Below are 20,112 nucleotides of genomic sequence, written 5' to 3'. Positions count from 1 at the left end.
GAGAAGATTGGTAAAAAAAAAAAAAAATGCCCCCTCACCTTCATCTTACCTGTGTCCTGCTGGTTCCAAGGGCGCCTGTATCTGCCTGAGCTGTAATCTGAATTGAGCCCAAAATGCAGTATTAGCTACTCCACCTGTAGCTTCCTGACAGCCCGTGCTTTAGGAAAATGCTATATAAAAAATAAAAATAAAAAAAAGGCACCAGCTAGCCATTCCCCTGACTCCTGCGCCAAAAAAGAGGCTTGGAACCAAAACCTCCAACGCCTGGAAATGACTTTTCCTGCTGTGCATCATCTGGTCACAATCCAACGTAGCTACTGTGCGAGCCCCTCTGTCCAAAAATATCCTATAGTGCACGCACCCAGACATTTGGACTGAGAACCCACGCTGCCTGCGCTGGTTCCTGTCCAGGGGGTATGCCACTTTCCGTCATGGCCTTCGACAGGCACAGAAGGAGAAAGGGAACCAAGCTTCCACCTTCCTCGCCCGAGTGGTCTTGGAGGGCCCTCTTGAAGAAGATTCTACTAGCTGCTCCCAGTGGAGCCAAGTAGGTAAAGATGTGGGTAGAACAAAAAGAAAGCCAGAGAACAGAGGCCTCCCTCACCCTGGTTCCAGGTGATGCATCTCCTCCATCTGAAGGAAACACAAACTGACCAGTTCAGCAGAGGGACTGCCTTTTAAAAGTGTATTGGTGATGTGTTTCCTGTTCCTGTTAGGAGTAGGGGCTTCTCTCATGGGCTGTACTGCAAGACGACTGACGATTTCTATTTACGGATGATGGAGGCCACTGTGCTCATTGGGACCTTCAATCAAGGTGGATAAAAATAAAGAAAAAATAAAATGGATATATATTTTTTTAATAATCTAAAAGATAGTTTTCTATTTAAGACACAATGATGTTCAGGGGAAACAGAATGCACCTGTGCTCAATTTTCAGTGTCATGGCAAAGGCTGAATACTTATGTCAGGGCTCGATAAACCCCAGGCGCCAGGTCGCCAATGCGACCAGAAATCGCAACCTGGCGCCTAAGCTGCCACCAGCCCACTCACTATTGATACCCCAGACATGCAGCAGCATTAACACTGACTGCCGTCCTCCTCCCACCTCCACACTCAGCGGTGCAGCGCTAAGTGTGTGAAACTGACAAGCAAGGGAGAGAGTAGAATCTGTCAGATTTCAGCTTGATTTTCCAGGTGGGCGGACCCGGCCGGGGTGGGTGGGACCCAGCACCTATCAAACACCAGCCAATGGGATCTGGGCGGGCCGCTACGTGTATGTGGCCCTGCCCCTTTTAAGCAGCCCAATCGTTGGCTGGAGTTTGATAGTTGCTGAGTCCCGCCCGCCCACCCCGACATCAAGCTCAAATCTGACATATCCGCCTGTTACTTGTCAGTTTCACACCCCAGCCGGGTCCCGCCCATTCCAACATTAAGCTCAATTCTGACAGCTCCTTTTACATTTCAGTAACACAGTGCTCCGTGTGAAACCTGCCAGTGCCATCTGCCACCGCCAATCAGTGCCACCTGCCAGTGCCACCACCAATCAGTGCCACCTGCTAGTGCCAACCAGTGCCACCGCCAATCAATACCACCTGCAACCACCAACCAGTGGCAATCGGTGCCACCATCAATCAGTGCCACCTGCCAGTGCCGAGTGTCACCGCCAATCAGTGCCACCTGCCACCACCTACCAGTGGCACCTGCCACCGCCAATCAGTGCCACCGCCAATCAGTTCCATCTGTTGCCAGCCTCTCTTTCTGGTCAGCCCATAACCCTGATGTAACAGCGTTTCAATGGAGTTGACTGGGTGCTCCATTGTGTTAGGTATAGGGGGTAAAAATGAGTGGCCTTACCCCGGGAGCTGACAATCCATACAACTAAAAAAATAAAAAAAACTGGCTCCTAACTTTTTTTAACTGGCTCCTAAATTCAAAGCAAATTTGTCAACCCCTGACTTATGTACATATTTTGTACATATTTTTTTCCATTTTTTATTCTTAATACATTTGCAAATATTTCAAACAAACTTCTTTCACATTGTCATTATGGGGTATTGTTTGTAGAATTTTGAGGAAAATAATGAATTTAATGCATTCTGGAATAAGGCTGTGACATAACAAAATGTGGAAAAAGTGAAGTAGGGCTGCAACGATTATTTTCATAATCGATTAGTTGGCCGATTTTTGTCTCGATTAATAACCCTAAAAGTGTGTAAAGTTTTTTTTTTTTTTTTTAAAAGCAATTTATACTTAAATATCTATATGCAGTGGTAAATATAAATAACCAACTATATGGTTAGGGAGCAGAATTGCTAATCCACTCTGAGAACAGACTGAAGAGATATACTGTGTATATTATTGGAGGTTGAAGCTGGAAAATCAGACTCAGATCAATTTTTTTTACTTAAAAGAAAAAAAAAAAGTTAGTCTGTTTTGCAGATTTTCAAATAGAACTGTAATATCTTATATGTTGACCATACAAAAAACAATGTCTGCTTTAAAATTACAATTTTTTTTTTTTTTTTTTTTTAAGAACGTTAGTTTGATTTTCGTGGGGTCAAATCGACATTTGTTTTTTAACCACAGTAACGGGAAAATTTAGAAATAGAAAACTTCTTGGTCAAAGGAATTTTTAGACAGTATATGTGGCTTTCGTTCAGAAATGACATTAAAAACAATGTTAAAAGCAAGTGAAATTTTCAAACAAAATTCTTTCATTCAGCGAATCTACAAAGATTTTTCGTATGAATATTCTCATCTGAAAATTGATCCATGTGGCCAGAATAAGGCATGGTACACCCCTATGCAGTTTGTTTTTGATCTGTTTCTGCAGTGCTTTTTGCTGTGTGTTTAGATTTTTGCAAATATGATTTTGCTGCGATTTGCATGTTTGCATTTGTTGGGCAAAACACAAATTGCTGCAAAAAAAAACACACACTACATGTTTTTCTGCTGCTTCTCTATTAAAGTATATTGTACCAAATAAGTACAGTTTTGCGTTGAAAAAAGTCTGTTACCCTTTCCAAATAGGCAGCGACTGAAAAAAACAGCATAGATGTGAACGTGTCCCAAAGGAAACCATGTTAAATGAACTGTCGTGCGTTTTTGCAAAACACACATAGGCGTGAACAAGGCCTAAGACGTTTAGTAAAATAATAAGGTTAACAAAAACAAAAACAAAAAAAAAAAAAAAAAAACAGCAAATCCCTACTGTTAGGGGTTAATTGTTTTTTTTACTGTGGAACAGTGAAAGTAATATTTACAGCAGCAATGGTTTGCTCTTTTTGTACTATAAAGGGCTAGTTTTAGTTTAACCCCATTATGTTACTGGCTGATCAATTATGAAAACAGTAATCGATTAATTTCATAATCAATTAGTTGTTTCGGCCCTACTGTGAATACTTTCCGGATACACTGTATATTCCCTCACTATTTTCTATTTAGGGTCATCTTCAAGACTTCCAGATTAAACCTGAAGAATGATAATTTTCTAAGATTATGTCTGGATTTTTGATTTAGCCATTATTTGTATAGTTTGAGAAGGTTAAAATTTACACTCACTACCCATTCAAAAATTAGACATGTTTATTTCTTTGGAAAATATTAAAGGACATGCAAACATACAAAACTTTATCCATAAATTAAAACCCAAATCATTTTTTTTCTTACGGTTCGATAGAGTGGTAAACCTTTATGCCAGGGTTTTACTGTTGTCTCATTCACATTAGGGAACTTTTCCCGTCATCTTCTATCCTGGCAACATCAAATGAAAAAATCCAGACAGGATGGAAAAAAAATAAAATAATTTAAAAATTCAGAAGCATATCAAATCGAACTCCATTGTGTTACATATTGCCCCCAGTGACAAGTGAGGAGAGATATCTGCAAAATAAGACAGCAACCAAACGCTAACAAAAGGTGGCAAAAGTTCCCCCACTCTGCTCAAAACTTGTCTGGGATCAGGCTTTAGAACCCTTATTAATACAAAAATCAAAATAAAGGTGAACAAGAAAATTAAAGCCAGCTCAGCCTTTTTAAAACAGAAAAGAAGGATCATTCATATACTGCGATTTCACATATTGCACAACCATAATATATTAATTGTGAAATACAATCATCTGCCATGCAGATGAAAATTTCTGCCATACTATTCTCTTGATTGGGTGAAAATAGACTCCTTTTTAAAAATACAAGTATCTAAAGCAAAGATTCGCTCACTCACTAAACCCCATTTCCCAAGTTTGCTACAGGGCTTGATATAATATGCCTACTCTAAAGTGTGGATCCCTTTTATCCTAAAAAAATGTTTAACTTGCGCCTTGACAACTCTTGCAGAGTATCACTTGTTTTTTTGTTAACTTTGTTACAGTTAACAGCCCCTTAAGCCTGGCATTGATTTTTATTGGGCACTCTGCTACCCAATGACACTCAAGGCACAATATACACATTTAGTAAAATGTAAAAAAATCCACACGGTGAGCTGGGTACTCATAATTGCAGAGCTCTGCTTAACCTTACTTTGTTCAATCAGTAGTAAAAGGACAAAATAAACAAACATATTCGCATATTTGTTGTACAAATAAAAAGTTCCCAATACTTTGTTTTTTGCCATTGGTATGATACTGAATGTCTGTCATTTTCACAGTTGTTTCAGTCTCTGTGAGCATGCCCTCATCACATATCCAGCAAAGATCTGAATACAGTCATTAACATGGCGAGCCCAAAGTCTATGAGGAATCATATGTAACATCAGGAGTGTCATCTGCAATGCTGACACATGCCTGCAACTCTTCTAGCCGGCATTCCTCCTTGCTGGTAGAAAAATCCACACTGTCAAAAGAGGAAGATTCACAATTATTAACACCAAATACTTTCAGTTGTTCCTCAGAAATGCATCTCAGCAGGATTTCCGTGCCTTGGAAGAGTTTATGATTTAGCGTTTCATCAGCAGCAGCAGCTTCCTCTTCACTTGAAAATTTAACCAATGCTTCACCAAGTCCATTCCTATTGTCGTCATATAACAGATGGATGTCTTCTTCATTTAAAGCAAATCCTGCAAAAAAGTTTATTATGTCATGTTTGGTTACATCAGCTGCAAAGTTTCTAAGATAGACGCATGTCAGTTTGTATCCCAAACTACTTGGACTAGGGGAGTCCTCCTCTGAAACAAAGTCTTCCTCCGAAACTGGATCTTCAGTAAAGTCCATTTTTCTGCTTTCAACGAATTCCATCACTTTTTCCTTAGGTACAGGCAACACTCGAACAGGGAGCCCTTTAAGGATTGATTTATCTAAACCAAGGGCTCTTGTGTAATCATTGTCCGTTACAAACATTACAAAACAGTCTCGTGTCCTACAGCCATTTTTGTTATACACGAATGTGATCTGAGAATCATCAACAAGATTAAATAAAAACCTCCTTATGTGCCGTTTCTCAGCATGGCGACTAACATTCATTAGGTGTGCATAAAACTCATGGATATACAATGTATCATAGGGTGGTTCTGATGTGCTGCAAGACCAATCCGTTGAACCTTTTCCCCTAGAATCAACTCTGCCACCAAATTTGATCCATTCTGCTTCATCAGATTTCTTAATCGATACTACAGAAAAACACTTTTCATGCTGGTGTTTATTGGCACCTTCACCATTAGACAATGTGCAAAAGAGAGCTTCACATGCATGGCTACGGTTAGCGAATTTAACAAGAGCCTGGCCATTCCTTACTTTGTTTTTAGTTAAAAAAATTACACTTTTGACAGAAATATATTTGAAAAACCTTTTCACATCAGAAAATGAAGCATCAAATGGCTGAAATGATATGCGTACATACCCAGGCTTTTCCACAGATCTTTTATGGGCCTGCAATGCCTTTCTATCAAGAAAAACTTGAACACATGAATTCATTAGAGGTCTCCCTGACCTTTTGAGGGCATAGCTTGCATCTTTAAAGTTTTTAAATTTAACAAATGCCTCGCCATTCACCCCACCAATAATAGTAACACCTCCAGATGGAATCTTCAGTCCATTAAAGAACCTTCGAATGTGAATGGAGTCTGCCAGTGGTGGAAGACCTTGTAATCGGACCTTTACTGACATTCTTTAGCCTCATAAAATGCTTTTCCTGTTGGCATACAAAAAGGGCATATTTTTTTAAGTCTGTCAAAACAAACCTTACATTAAAAAAGCTATAAGTACTTCACTACATTTACTAAATAAGTAAACTAGCACTATTTAGGAGGAGACCAGCAATCACATCTGCCACATTTCTCTTGTAACAGATTACTTATAAGTACTTTAACTCTTATGAAGAATGGTTAAAAGATGAACTAAACTCTGGAAGCTGCTGACCACCAGTATTGCAATACTAAATTACCATGCCGCTTCACTGAGTTTGTGTGGAGGAAGCTATTTTGGTGGAGACAGGATTCTGCTTCCGAGCATCAGAGTCTCCAGAAAAAACACCAATGAGCAGCACAGTACTGTTCTCACAAAGTCTCACTCCAAATCTTTGGAGACTAGCAAGCCAGAGGCAACATTGCCTTAGATCTCACACTGAATTTATACAGCTGTAAGGCTATATGCACAAAAATTCATTTTGTTTTGAAATCCCCCCCCAAAAAAAAAAGAAAAAAAAAAAAAAAAAAAAAAGAAAAAAAAAAAAAAAGGAGCAGACAAGCTTAAGCACAATTAACAGCTCTAAGGCTCCTTACACACAGGCGGACCAATCAGTTTCTTAGGCGGACCAGATTAGACAATCCATTCCCCTCTATGGAGCGCCAGGTGTCAACGGCTGACATCCAATTTGATCCACTGAAAACATGCAGGTGGGGATTCCCAATCCATCTAGTGGATCGGATGGCTGTCAGGTATGAACAGACAGCCAGTCCGTTTACACCCAACAGAGTACAGCGGGCTGGTTTCACTTGGTACAAGCAAAGCAGACACTGACAAGCCATCCACTAGCTCAGTGGGGATCAGCAGACAGATTCCGCTTCATGTGAAAGGGTCCTAAATGTTCCTCATATTACAACTAATCTTTTTTTTTTTTTTTTAGTTCAGTTCTACAATAGCTTTCCCACCACCAGCATACACCGTAACCATGATGTCCCCATGTACTTCATCACTGTTGCACACCTACATTTCTCGGATGCCTTAAAATTCAGGTTCAGGTTATATCACTATAGTATATGCTAATAACATAGGAGGCAATGAATAGTAACAAAATGCAACAGGAGACCAGGCATCCAACACACCCCGAAGTGTCTCCAATGTAGAAGACTCTTTAGGCAGTGGCTATAGAGAAGATCAGCAGAATGGAGAGTGGCAAGTTTAGTCATTAAAGTGGTGTCGTCCCCCCCCCCCCCCCCCCCCCAAAAAAAAAAAACATGATTAAAATTCCTAAAAAAAATTTAAAAACAAACATTTGGAAAAAAAAAAATTTAACTCACCTCTAAATGCCTGTTGCTAAGGGGACCCTCATAGTCAGCCTCCTTCAGTGCCCGGGCTTGTGACATCACTTCCCCTCAGCGCAGTCAGTCATCTGGGACAAGTAACAGGTCCCAGATGACTGCGTGGCGTATCGCGGCGACGCTCGCGCAGTGGGTGCCTGGCTGTGAAGCCACAGCCCGGTGCCCACAGTAAGAATGGCGGCGCAGAACGAGCGGTACTTCCTTCCCCCGCATCACTGGACCCTTAGACAGGTAAGTGTCCAATTATTAAAAGTCAGCAGCTGTAGTATTTGTAGCTGATGACTTAATTTTTTTTTCTTTTAATGGGCACCCCACTTTAAAGTGGATGTAAACCCACTCTCATTTTTAAACTACTGCCATAGTGGTCATCTATAAAGCTATACATGCCTCCTGCATGTATCCTTACCCATCAAATGTCACCCATTTGTCTGTTATGAGACCCGAAAAACTGTAGATTCTGTGGGTGGGACTGTTGTTCAGGGTTTGATGGGTGGAGTCGTGGAAAGCTCCACTCATTTCCAGTCCAAGTAACAATGTTATCACAAGAACAAGATGTGGCTGGAAATCCCAATAGAAACTTAACATCAAGAATAAACATTTTTTTTTTTTTTTTTTTTTAAACGGATTGGGGAAGAGGTTACGGCTCCATTTACACTTGTGAAACTTCTCATGGAACTTTGGACACAAAGTCGCATGACAAGTTGCAGGCCATTGTTTCCAATGGCACATGTTCAGTTTGGTGCGACTTAAAGTCACAGCGACTTTGAAAAGGTACCTACACTACTTTCATGCAACTTAACCCTTTCATGACTAAGCCTATTTTTGGTATTTGGCGTTTACAAGTTAAAATCCATATTTTTTGCTAGAAAATTACTTGGAACCCCCAAACATTATATATATTTTTTTAGCAGAAACTCTAGAGAATATAAACGGCGATTGTTGCAATATTTTATGTCACACGGTATTTGCGCAGCGGTGTTTTAAACGCAACTTTTTGGGAAAAGGGACACATGAATTTAAAAAAAAAAAACGAAACAGTAAAATTCGCCCAATTTTTTTGCATAATGTGAAAGAATGTTAAACCGCGTAAATGGATACCAAACATGTCACACTTTATAATTGCACACACTGGTGGAATGACGACAAACTACGGTACCTAAAAATCTCAATAGGCGATGCTTAAATTTTTGTTTACGGTTACCAGGTTAGAGTTACAGAGGAGGTCTAGTGCTAGAATTATTGCTCTCGCTCTGACAATCGCGGCCATACCTCACATGTGTGATTTGAACACCGTTTACATATGCGGGCGCGACTTCCATATGCATTTTCTTTGCTTCGCGAGCTCGCGGGGACGGCGGGCGCTTTAAATTTTTTTTATTTAAAAATAAAAATTTGACCACTTTTATTGCTGTCACAAGGAATGTAAACATCCCTTGTGACAGTAATAGGTGGTGACAGGTACTCTTTATGGAGGGATCGGGGGTCTCCTTTACACGTCAAAGTATTCAGATCGCCGTTTCCGGCGACTCTGAATACTGTATATATTTTTAAATCCGGCACCATTGGCAGCCGAGTAAACGGGAAGTGACGTCACAACGTCGCTTCCGTGTTTACTAATAGGAGACTGGAATGAAGCCGCTTACAGCTCCATTCTAGTCCCTGGCCAACAGCCGGAGGCATCGGATTGTGCATCGGTGCTCCCGATTGAGCGGGTGCACCGGTAAGAGCAGTGGGGGGGGGGGGGGGGGGGAACACGACATACACGTCCCTTCCCGCTCCTCCGGCATAACAGCCAAGTGGCTTTTAGCCGCATCGGTTGTTACGGCTGGAAAGCCAATCGCCCGCTGTGAAAAACGGTACCGGGATGATGCCTGCAAATGCGGGCATCGTCCCAGTATAACCCCCGGAAGCCGAGTACGCACATCTGCGGGAAGGGGTTACTGCCAGAGAGTGTAAAATCGGATCAAAGTTGCACTGGAAATCATGTGACTTGAGTTGCGCAAGTGTGAATGGAGCCTAACACTAGTTCGCTTTTTCAACTGTCTGTATACGAGTTGAATAACTTCGCATTTATTCCTTGTGAGGGGAACCTTCTTTGGCATGGCAACCAAAAACCACTCACAGGGGATCATCTCCACTTTATAAAGATAAAGAGAGGAAAAAAAAAAAAAAAACTGTAATAACCTTCTGAATGCTAAACAAAAATAACTAGTAACATATACATAAAAGCAACATATAACTTTGAACATCATTATAGGAGAATTCTGATATCTGCTGGTAAGTTTAAGCTGTCCCTTCTTTTGAGCAGAAGTCAGTATTCAATAACAAGCTGTACCTTTTTACTGGCTGTAACCCCAAGAGAAAATACAGAACTCAAAGCAACGGATATATTGCAATTTTGCTCTATTACATACATATATGGCTTCTCAAGCTGATAACCAGAAAACATTTCGTTTGGGTACACACAGGTCCAAAATGGATGAGGGTTAGAATCAGCCAGCAGAAATTTTTGGGCCTTGGATGCATACTTATGCATTTTTAGCACTACAGAACGTGTTCCATAGGAACTAAAGATGCAAAAAAATTGCATAGGTGTGAATCCAGCCTTAGGCCTGCCCCCCCAACATTCCCCAGGGTCATCCCACCGAATCCACCTCACTTGTATCCACTCTGCCCTCCCAAATCCTGTATGTTAGCCCCCCCCATATATATTATATATATATATATATATATATATATATATATATATATATATATATATATATATATATATATATATATATATCAGCCCCACACATACACAACTCTGTAAAACACACAAGTCTCTGGCCCCTCCCTTTCCTTCACAGCCCCTACTTGTAAAAGGAAATCTTCCCACCTGGTCCCAGCTCGTTTTTACAAAGCTGACATGTTGCTGACACAGAGGATCACAGTACAGGCAGCTGTGCACATAGAAGCCAGAGGTGGCAGTAAAGAGCTCAATAACACAGAGCAGCAGAAGCTGCAAGATCCCTTTCACCCGTCCTGCCTTCTTCCAGCCCAGGCAGGCCCCTCATTGTTGTATGCGCTGTACACCTGATAGCGGCCCTGATGGTATTGGGGGCAACACTTAGTGTGTGTCCAGCCATGGTCACTGCAGGTAATTGCTGGCTGTGTGAATAGGAGCATGAAAAAAAAAAAAAGCCAAAGCCCAAGTAGAAAAGCCTGTCCCCTGCCAGCATGCTATGGAGAAGGTCCTTGCTCTCGCTGTGTGTGTGAAAGTAGAGATCCAAGAAGCCCCCTACTGAGTCAGAGCACTCCAATTAGTGGGAAACATAAGCTTTGATGACTGGAGAGCTACGACTCAGCAGGTGGTGTGTTGGACATCAGCAATGAGATCACTGCTTCTCTATAGAAAGAAACAGTCCCATTCTGCAGCTGCTGGCAGGGAACAGGATTTTCTATTCAGGTTGTGGCTGCTTTAGCAAGAAAACCACACAGCAAGACACAGTACACCTTTTTGTTTTGATGCACCTGGAATATATTAAGCAGATTTAAACTGAAAGTTCAATTGGCCTTTAAAGGGTTTTGTACACCAGGGATTGTTTTCCCATTTGAAGTGCACATAAAATGCAGGTCAGCAGAATCCCATTTACTTCCATGGTGTAGCAAGGAGGACAGCTCTAAGGTTATGACCCACTTTTATTTTCTTTGGATGCAGATCATACTGAGCTGCAAAGTAGTCAAACACTGCCTTTCACATACAAAAGTCAATGCTTGGTGTACATAATCACTGACAACTGCGAGTAAAGGTCAATGGCTATATGCAATTTTACATTTTTACACTACAGGAGCACAGACCTGCATGCCTGACAGCACCTTTGACAAGGAGTATGAACTTTAGCAGACACATGAAGGTACACACAACTGGTCACATTCCCTGCCCAGGCTGCTGCCAACAGTGATGACCATAGTAAAGGTGGGTACACAAGGGCAATTTCCGGCAGTGCAGCTGTGTTTATAAAATAATTAAAGAGTGATTAGTGAATACTACAAGCTATATTATATAATTCTCTGTCGTACTGATTGATCTGTACAATATGCGTTTTACATGCTTACCTTGACCCCATTCATGTGAGTGGGCTGCAATGTATGAAAGACATTGGGGTTTATTTACTAAAGGCAAATCCACTTTGCACTACAAGTGCACTTGGAAGTGCAGACACTGTAGATCCGAGGGGAACATGGAAGGAAAATAAAAAACAGCATTTTTGCTTGTATACGATTGGATGATAAAATCAGCAGAGCTTCCCCTCAAATTTACAGCGATTGCACTTCCAAGTGCACTTGTAGTGCAGAGTGCATTTGCCTTTCGTAAATAAACCCAATCGTATGCCAGACTAGTCCTAAAGGATAAGTGCACCTTGGGAGCATTTACAGTGGTATTTGAGCCATATCATGCTCCAAGCCCCCCTCCCTTCCCAATGACAGCCGCAACGAGACAACTACAATTTGTAGTTGTATTTGTCACTGCAGATAACAATGAAGGCACCAATAAGCACCCTCAAAGTATTCACAAGCCCTGCAGTTTTCGAACGGACAGCCCATATAAAAAGGTACGGGCAGAAAGCTGTAGGGCTTGTCTGCAGGAGACCGACATTGCACCTGTGATCCACACACCGATGCTTTGCAGGCACCTTGGGGAAAAATTTTACAGCAAAAATGCACATGTATTATTTTTACCTAAAATGTGAACATTCTTTAGGTTGGGTTCACACCTATGCAAATTGGATGCAGGTTTCCCTGCATCCAATTTGCATGGTAGGAGATTGTGACTGTCTCTCTATTGAGCTGGTTCACATATCTCTGCTGCGGCTAGGGTGCGAATTTGCACAGGGGTCCTGTGTGTCTTTTGGTCTGTTTCAGGTCCGAATTCAGCCCAAAATTTGGGCTGAAAGCGGACTTGAAATGGTGAACGGTGCCGCACCACACCCCTACTGTGAGCCACATGTGGCAATAGTGTGAACTCAGCCTTAGACCCCATTCGCACTCACAGTGGGGCCGAGTTAGCGGTAAAGCGCAGCTAATTTTAGCGTTGCTTTAGTGAAGTTTTTCGACCACTAGCGGGATGCTTTTAACTCCTGCTAGCGGCTGAAGAATGGGTTAAATGCACCCAAAAAGCACCGCTTCCAAAGCGTTTTGCAGGTGCTTCGGCAGTGGTGCCCATTGATTTCAATGAGCAGCGGCAGTTGAGGGCGGTGTATACACTGCTCCAAAGATGCTACTTGCAGCACTTTCTCCAACGTCCTGCAAGCGCACCGCTCCAGTGTGAAGGCACTCGGGCTTTCACACTGGGGCTGCAGGGGAGGCATTTTTTAGGTGCTATTTTTAGCCCTTTAGTGGCTGAAAAACACCAGTGTGAAAGGGGTCTTAAAGCTGGGCTCAAAATTTTCAAGTCCTGAGCTACTAGACAGGCCTTAAGAGTTGCTTGCCACCAGTTGCTCAACCCCGTCCCTAAATTGGCCCCTAAACACGCCCTTGTAAATTAAATTATGAAATGACACGGTTAAATGTTTTAAGCAGAATTAAGCTACAAAAATAAAATTGATAACTTTAACAATATTAACATAAAGCATATCAGTGCAGCAGGGATGACAGGCAGTATTGCTGGCCAGATCACACAGAGGGGGACTCACTCACTGTGACACTGCTTGTATACGAAACGCTGTCTGCCTCTGAAATCCCGCCTCTTGGACTGGCATTAGACCAGTGTGCGGCCTATCATAGGAGCCGGTCCAAGAGGCGGGACATTGACAGCAGCCAGTGTCTCATATGTAAACTCTGTCACAGCAGGAGATAGTCGCTCTGTGTGATGCGGCCGGCAATCCTCCTGACAATTTTCTGTCTGATCGCTTCTGGCAGAAGTGGTGCAGCTTTTTTACAGTGCATTAGATGCCCTGTAAAAAAAAAAAAAAAAAAAAAAATATTTAAATTCTGCACCACTTCTGGCAGAAGCGATCAGCCAGGAAACTGTCCTCCCCTGCTCCACACTCGCCTTCAACTCATTTCCACTTGCCAAATGCGAGCAGAAACTTTGGGAACTGCTTTAAAGTAGAACTAAAAGGCAAAACTTTTTTTTTTTAATGGAGTAGAGAGAAATTACATCAGTTGGGTTTTTATTGCTGTCTGGGTCCTATTAGGGAGATTCACCCCATTTGCCATTACCACTGAAAACCCCAACCTTTGTGTTGTCACCAGAAGATAAATGGGGGAGAAACCTTCCAATAGGGGGCACTAGTGCTCAGAGTTCCCATACTTTGGAAGGATTTCCACTCACTTCCGGTTTCAGCTATGGGACAAGAGAGGTCTTTCCAATGGGACACAAATAGCAGGAATTTTTTATATATATATATATATATATATATATATATATATATATATATATATATATATATATATATATATATAATTTCAGGGGTTATAACACTCCATTACTATACTGCACATGGGAAAAAAAAAAAGTCTTTAGTTCTACTTTAAAATGTTGGCCCGTACACACGATCCGAAAATTGAACGAAATATACCGCTTTCGACACGATCGTACAATAATCAGATCGTTGGTACAGAGCTTCCGAGAGCCGATCACGACAGTTCACCCACCATTATTCGATCCGACAAGCACAAAAATTTTCCTCGCACGATACCAGATCGTAAGATTTTCGTTTAGTCAGTACAGTTGTCGTCCAAAAATACAATACAAATAAAATTACAACACTTCCGATTTTTTTTCCCCTGTCATATGAGAATTTGTGACAATAGTAACCTATTCTACTTGTGACTAGTAAGCGAAAAAGTCGTTGGATCGTGTGTATATAAGGCGAAGATTGTTCTCACTGCGGCGCAATGCAACGCACATCTTCCAGGGTAATACTGCGGTGGACGAGTGCCCTGCCAGCAGAAGGCAAGTGGACCTCTCACTGGCTTATCCCATACTGGAGTCACTCTGCAGGAAGACACCACATTGTGTGCAATGCATCAATAAAAACAAAAAAAAAGACAGAAGCCCCTGAGACCTGCACCTAGACACGCCCCCTCCCCACACTGGAAGGACCCCTCCCCTTTCCCAGCACTAAGCCCCCAACACTCTCCTGCTGCACCGCCCCTTCCCTCTGAATATTAAGCATGACCCAGACAGTATTTCCTATGTGGGTGCCATTAAAGTGCTGTGACGGAGCAAAGGACGAACAACCTCAGTCACATTACCGGGAATATACAGAAGGCGCAGCGCCGAACTACACTGCGAGCACAACCAACTCAGTAATGGCGGCGCCGGGAGGCGTGGTGCCTAGTACGCATGCGCCACAAGCAGGTTCGGCAATCCAGCCTCCTCCTAGACTGCACGTACGTACGAGCGTAATCCCGCTCATCGAGACTTGTGCTGCGCATGCTCACTGCTAGTGCCCTCTGCCCTGTCGTTTAATGTAATCTGTATCTAGAGGTCTGTGATGACAGCTGTCATGACTAGTGATGAGGGCTTGTGTCTGTCCGCGCTTAAAACGGCTTTTAAATAGCCCATTGGTAGCAAATAATGCAAAGGGCACACTGCTTTTTAAAATGTAATTGGGGAAATTGGTGCTGACTGTGCGATTTATTTGTGTTTGCAATCTGGACAAAGTCTGCAACTGATAATGAAAAGGGAGGGGGCGAGCATCTTAGAGAGGACTCCCCCCCACCTCCATATGAAGACGATACAATTCACCCTAGTTTACAGGTGTAGTGGTGGCTGGTGCTCAAAGTTTTTGTGGCGGGCGCAAAATGAAAAATACTGAAACAAAAACACCATATGCAGCCACTGTGCCCATCATATGCAGCCAACTGTGCCCATCTTATCCAGCCACTGTGCCCATCATTTGCAGCCACCTGTGCCCATCATATGCAGCCAACTGTGCCCATCATTTGCAGCCACCTGTGCCCATCATATCCAGCTACTGTGCCCATCATATGCAGCCAACTGTGCCCATCTTATCCAGCCACTGTGCCCATCATATTCAGTCAACTGTGCCCAGCAAATTCAGCCACCTGTTCCCATCATATGCAGTCAACTGTGCCCAGCAAACCCGCCCGCTGTCTGACCTGCACTTACCACATCGTGGTGGTGGGTCAGGCAGCGGATGCCGGCGGCGAGCTGTGGGACGGGGTGATGCATGCATGGATGTCCTCAATGCATCTCTTCTTGCCTTCTACTAGGTGGCCAATGGGATCGCTTGTACCTTCAGTCAATCAGGTGATGCGTATTAGACCCGAGCCTCCTGGTTGGTGGAGAGGTGGTTCAGTGTTAGAAAAGCAAATATTAATTTTCTTTTCGAACACACCTGGGTGGACTGTGAGCGCAATGCTCTGTGCTCCAAGCCCACCCTTTTTGAAGCCTATTAGAGCCCAGGTGCTTAAAAAAAAACGCTCTAATTAAGGTGCCCGGCGTCCGAAAAGGGGCCGGACGGCTGACTAGGGGGTGGCTACAGTGGCCATGGATTGATTCATGCAATGCATGAATCTATCCATTCTACATAGAGGGGCTGGCGCCCGTGCGCCCTTAATGGACGGGCCGCTCCTAGGTGTAAATAGGTGCTTGGGGTTTTCTACACAGTCCTTCATCCACCCCCCATCCCCATTTACATACCTCCCAACTTTTTGAGATGGGAACGAGGGACACCTACTAGCAAACGTACGTAGGTATAGGACACACATCTTAAAGGAGAATTATACAAAAAAAAAAGAAATTTGCTAAACCCAAATGTGCTTTTTTTTTTACCACCATTATATTGGCTTTTTAAATTTACAAATGCAGTAAATTAGAAATTGGATGAAAGGTTTAGCACTGGGAAATTGGTTATGCAAATTGGCTATGCTCATGTGCTAACACATTCTGCATGCCATTTCCAAGCCTGAGCAATTGGGGAGGGTTGAGGAAAGACCTGGTGACCTACTTCATAAAAAAAAAAAATCAAGCAAATCCAGTGAAAAATGGCTTCAAGCACATCAGACATGGTACCTAAAGAGCTGACCCACTGCATTGCTGAAAGTTTGATATAATTAAAAGTTTAAACTGATATTAAACCCACAACCTTTTTTTTTTTTTGTCTTTTCCCACTGGATGAAGGAATACAGGGGGCACCTTTTGGGCAGCAACATTGTCAGTCTGGGTGGAGTGTAGTGTTAGTGTATCTAAATCTAAGCGCATCTAACAAATTTAATCCAGACTTCAGCTAACACTTTATAAGCAGTTACAACAAACATTTTTTATTACCTTTTAGGATAAAGGTTTTACATTATTAAATAAAAGCTGATCATGATAAACATCCCTGCCGGTGTTAAATGGTTTGTCATGTCTCTGATACAATCTGTATGAGAGTTTGTTCTTTTGAAAAACAACAAACTTACTGGCTGAAAGTCTAAAAAAAGAAAATGAATGCAGCCATCACATATAAGAATTGGTAAACTGCAATATAGCAATTGTTTGCTTTTGGATTTAATACTGCTTTATCTTCATATTTAAAAAAAAAATTATATATTTTTGCAAAAAAAAAAAAAAAAAAATATATATATTTTTGCAAAAAAAAAAAAAAAAATTTTTTTTCTTTTCACAGGAGTCTCCAAAAGTTTGCACCCGCAATCAGTAGATTACAGGTTCAATGCCAGGCTTCTGCAAACTTTTCCTCCAGCTCCTTGCAGGTACCCTCTGTACAGGCTTTCGGATTCACAGTTGGAGGAAGCGTCAATGGATTACACAATCCAATCACTTCGGTAACAGATGGGACTGATTTCAAATCTTATAGCTGCTGTTGCTTACAGAATGTTCCTAGCCACACTAAAAGAGAAGTATGGAGATTTACTTTTTTTTTTTAATCATACTTGCCTAGGTGGATGTCTCCCCCTAGTTCTAACACTGAGAACCGAGCGATCAAACACCACTGATCACTCAGTTCTCACAGCTCCCTGAACAGATGACTAGTGACTGTCAGCTGAAAACTGGTCACAGAAGTGCAGAACGCACCCCACTCCTGTGATCCACAAGAAAAGTACAGCCAAATGAGCTTTGGCTGTACTTCTCCTTTAAATTACCATCATAGGTGTTTTTTTTTTTGTTTTAACCACAACTGTTGGATTAACATTGAAATTGTTTATCTCCATATATTTAAAAAATAAAAATGCTTTGGATGATATTTTCTTTTTTTTGTCTTGGTCTTTTGGATCTAGAGTCAACACAGGTTTTTTTCCTGCTCCTCCCAGTTGTCTTTAATTGTATTCATCTGGGGTTTTCCTTGTATGTATCGGAGGATGATGGTATGTAACAGCAATGTATGTTCAGTGTTAGGCCCCTTTCCCATGGGCTGTTCGATCAGGTCCACCTGTCAGTTTTTCTGGCAGACCTGATTGGACCCTGCATTATCCTCTGTGAAGCAGCGGATGTCAGCGGACACATGTTCACTGACACCCGCAGACATCCGACCCTGTCCGCCAAACAGGACCTGTCACCCGCCTGCTCAGTGAGCATTAGTGGAGAGATCCCCTACCAGTGGCGGAAGTATAGGGGTCGCTGAGGAAGACATGTCGCCCGGGCCCCATGTTGATGTATACCTCGATAGGAGGAGTGGCAAGGGTGGCTGAGACCGAGCTCCCCGATCTTTAGCTGAACGGTAATCGGCACTGTGCAGTGAGCTCGTCACACTGATTTGACCTAAAGTGAAAGCACAGTGTGTGTTGTGCTCTTTGTCTGCCCCTAAAGTGCAGTACCTGGCAGGAAGAGGTAAGGTAAAGCACTGCAGTTTTTTAAAAAGGCTTTCTGTATGTGTGTGTGTGTATATATATATATATATATATATATTTACATGTATATATGCACTTTTAACCGCTTCAGCCCCAGAAGATTTTACCCCCTTCCTGACCAGAGCAATTTTTGCGATTCGGCACTGCGTCGATTTAACTGACAATTAATTAACTAGCAATCAGTGCTATACAAGTGCACGGATTCTTGTGTAAATGACACTGGCAGTGAAGGGATTAACCACTAGGGGGCAGTGTAAGGGTTAGGTGTGTCCTGGGAAGTGTTTCTAACTGTGGGGACATGGCTACGTGTGACACATCACTGATCTCTGCTCCCAATCACAGGGAGCAGAGATCAGTGACACCGGTTCCTTTAAATGCAGCCACCCACTTGCGACCCGGCCCTGTTGTTCCGCCACTGGGCTCAGAGGAAAGGGCCTTGTCCAGGGGGACCTTCATGATTTATTGCATCGGGGCCCTGAAGACTCTAATTATGCCACTGTCCCCCGCTGAGCAAGCGCATTCCACATAACGGAGGTGCCTATGTGAAAAGGGCCTTAACATGGAGTCCTGATAGCTAAAACACATTTGTGTATTCATGTGGTACTTACCGTCTGTGTAACAAATACATTTCACCACATTTGGATGATGCCGAGTTGCTGGCTGGATCTTACTATTGGAAGCTATGCTATGTGAATGGGAGTCACTATCAGCCTGGACACCGGTTTTTCCAGTTCCTGTAAGGACCTTGGTCTTCGCTTACTTGTTTTTGTGCAGTGAACATTCCAGCATGCTGTCACAGAGGGGAGGGGGAGAAGAGGCGCTTGGTGGGGTTGCTTAGCAACATGTTACAAGCTAAACACAGGTGTCACATGTTACTAAAGATGGAGTTAGAATTTAAAGGATAGGTTCACCCTTGAGAAAAATAATAATAAATGCACATCTTTTTGGAGGTAATAAATGTGCATTATTTTTGTTATTAGGAGCAGATGCACCTGCTATCAGAAGAACACAGGTGCAATCTCTGGCTCCTGCAGACTCTTAGTGTAGATGTCTACCCGTACTTTGTATGGACAGGTAGTTACTGAATGACAAGAAGCAACAATGAACTACCCAGAGTGCCGATCAGCTTCCTGGTAGTTCATGAGCACTACAAGCCATTAGCTACAATGGTAGTTGTAGTTCTCCCATTCAAAGAACTCTGTGAATGAATGACACAGCCAGATGGGCGAAGAAGTGCAGGGGCTGCTGCATCACTAACATGTTACACCCTGGATAGGTCTGTAAGCCCTTGTACACACGGTCGGAAATTCTGACCACAAAATCCGTCGGATTTTTTCCAACGGATTTTGTCCGAAACTGGTGTTGCATACACACAGTCGGACAAAGTTGTCGGAAAATCCGATCGTTCGGAACGTGTTGACGTTCGTTATGACGGGACTACGTTCAGGCTAGTAGCCAATAGCTTTGGTCTCGTAATTTTATCTGAGCATGCGTGGCACTTTGTCCGATCGGAGTTCTCTACAAACGATCAGACAAAGTCCGATCGGATCATGTTGTCGGAAAATTTTATATCAAGCTCTCAAACTTTGTTGGTCAGACATTCCGATGGAAAAAGTCCAATGGAGCCCAAACACGGTCGGATTATCCAACAACACGGTCCGATCGGACATTTTCCATCGGAATGTCCGACCATGTGTACAAGGGCTTAGACGTTAGGAAAGGTGAACTTATCCACTGACTACAGTTCTGCTTTAATGAACATAATAGTCTATATTAGTACCAGAGGCCCCAATACTTTAGAGCGGTATGAACCCCAAAAACAAAAATTAGGCTGTGGC

General features: G+C 42.6%; 1 protein-coding gene and 1 long non-coding RNA gene across 4 annotated transcripts; one reads left to right on the top strand and one right to left on the bottom strand.

The window, feature by feature from the left end:
• Positions 1–3,567: 3,567 nt before the first annotated feature.
• LOC143997417 (RNA-binding protein 12B-like) lies at positions 3,568–19,062 on the bottom strand. Of its 3 annotated transcripts, none has more exons than XM_077493026.1 (2): positions 18,883–19,062; positions 3,568–6,123 (listed from the first exon to the last, which is right to left on the bottom strand). In XM_077493026.1, the coding sequence occupies exon 2, from the start codon at positions 6,096–6,098 to the stop codon at positions 4,728–4,730; it is 1,371 nt and encodes a 456-aa protein (XP_077349152.1). In that variant the 5' UTR covers positions 6,099–6,123; positions 18,883–19,062; the 3' UTR covers positions 3,568–4,727. The 3 variants fall into 3 exon arrangements, with proteins under 3 accessions (XP_077349152.1, XP_077349150.1, XP_077349151.1); XM_077493024.1 differs by lacking the exon at positions 18,883–19,062 and adding an exon at positions 14,714–14,851; XM_077493025.1 differs by lacking the exon at positions 18,883–19,062 and adding an exon at positions 14,700–14,780.
• Positions 14,721–17,670, top strand: LOC143997418 (uncharacterized). Its single transcript, XR_013277684.1, has 2 exons — positions 14,721–14,851; positions 17,095–17,670. It is a non-coding gene; the product is annotated as an uncharacterized LOC143997418 (long non-coding RNA).
• Positions 19,063–20,112: the final 1,050 nt, after the last annotated feature.

This window comes from Lithobates pipiens, unplaced genomic scaffold, assembly GCF_037356315.1.
Source record: "Lithobates pipiens isolate NorthernLeopardFrog02 unplaced genomic scaffold, aLitPip1_a1.2 Scaffold_19, whole genome shotgun sequence".
NCBI lineage: Eukaryota > Metazoa > Chordata > Amphibia > Anura > Ranidae > Lithobates > Lithobates pipiens.
Note: the sequence above shows the minus strand (reverse complement) of the source record. Positions and strands in the feature narration are given on the sequence as shown.

Coding starts and splice junctions, on each gene's coding strand:
- LOC143997417 (XM_077493026.1), bottom strand. CDS start 6,098: ATGTCAGTAAAGGTCCGATTACAAGGTCTTCCACCACTGGCAGACTCC.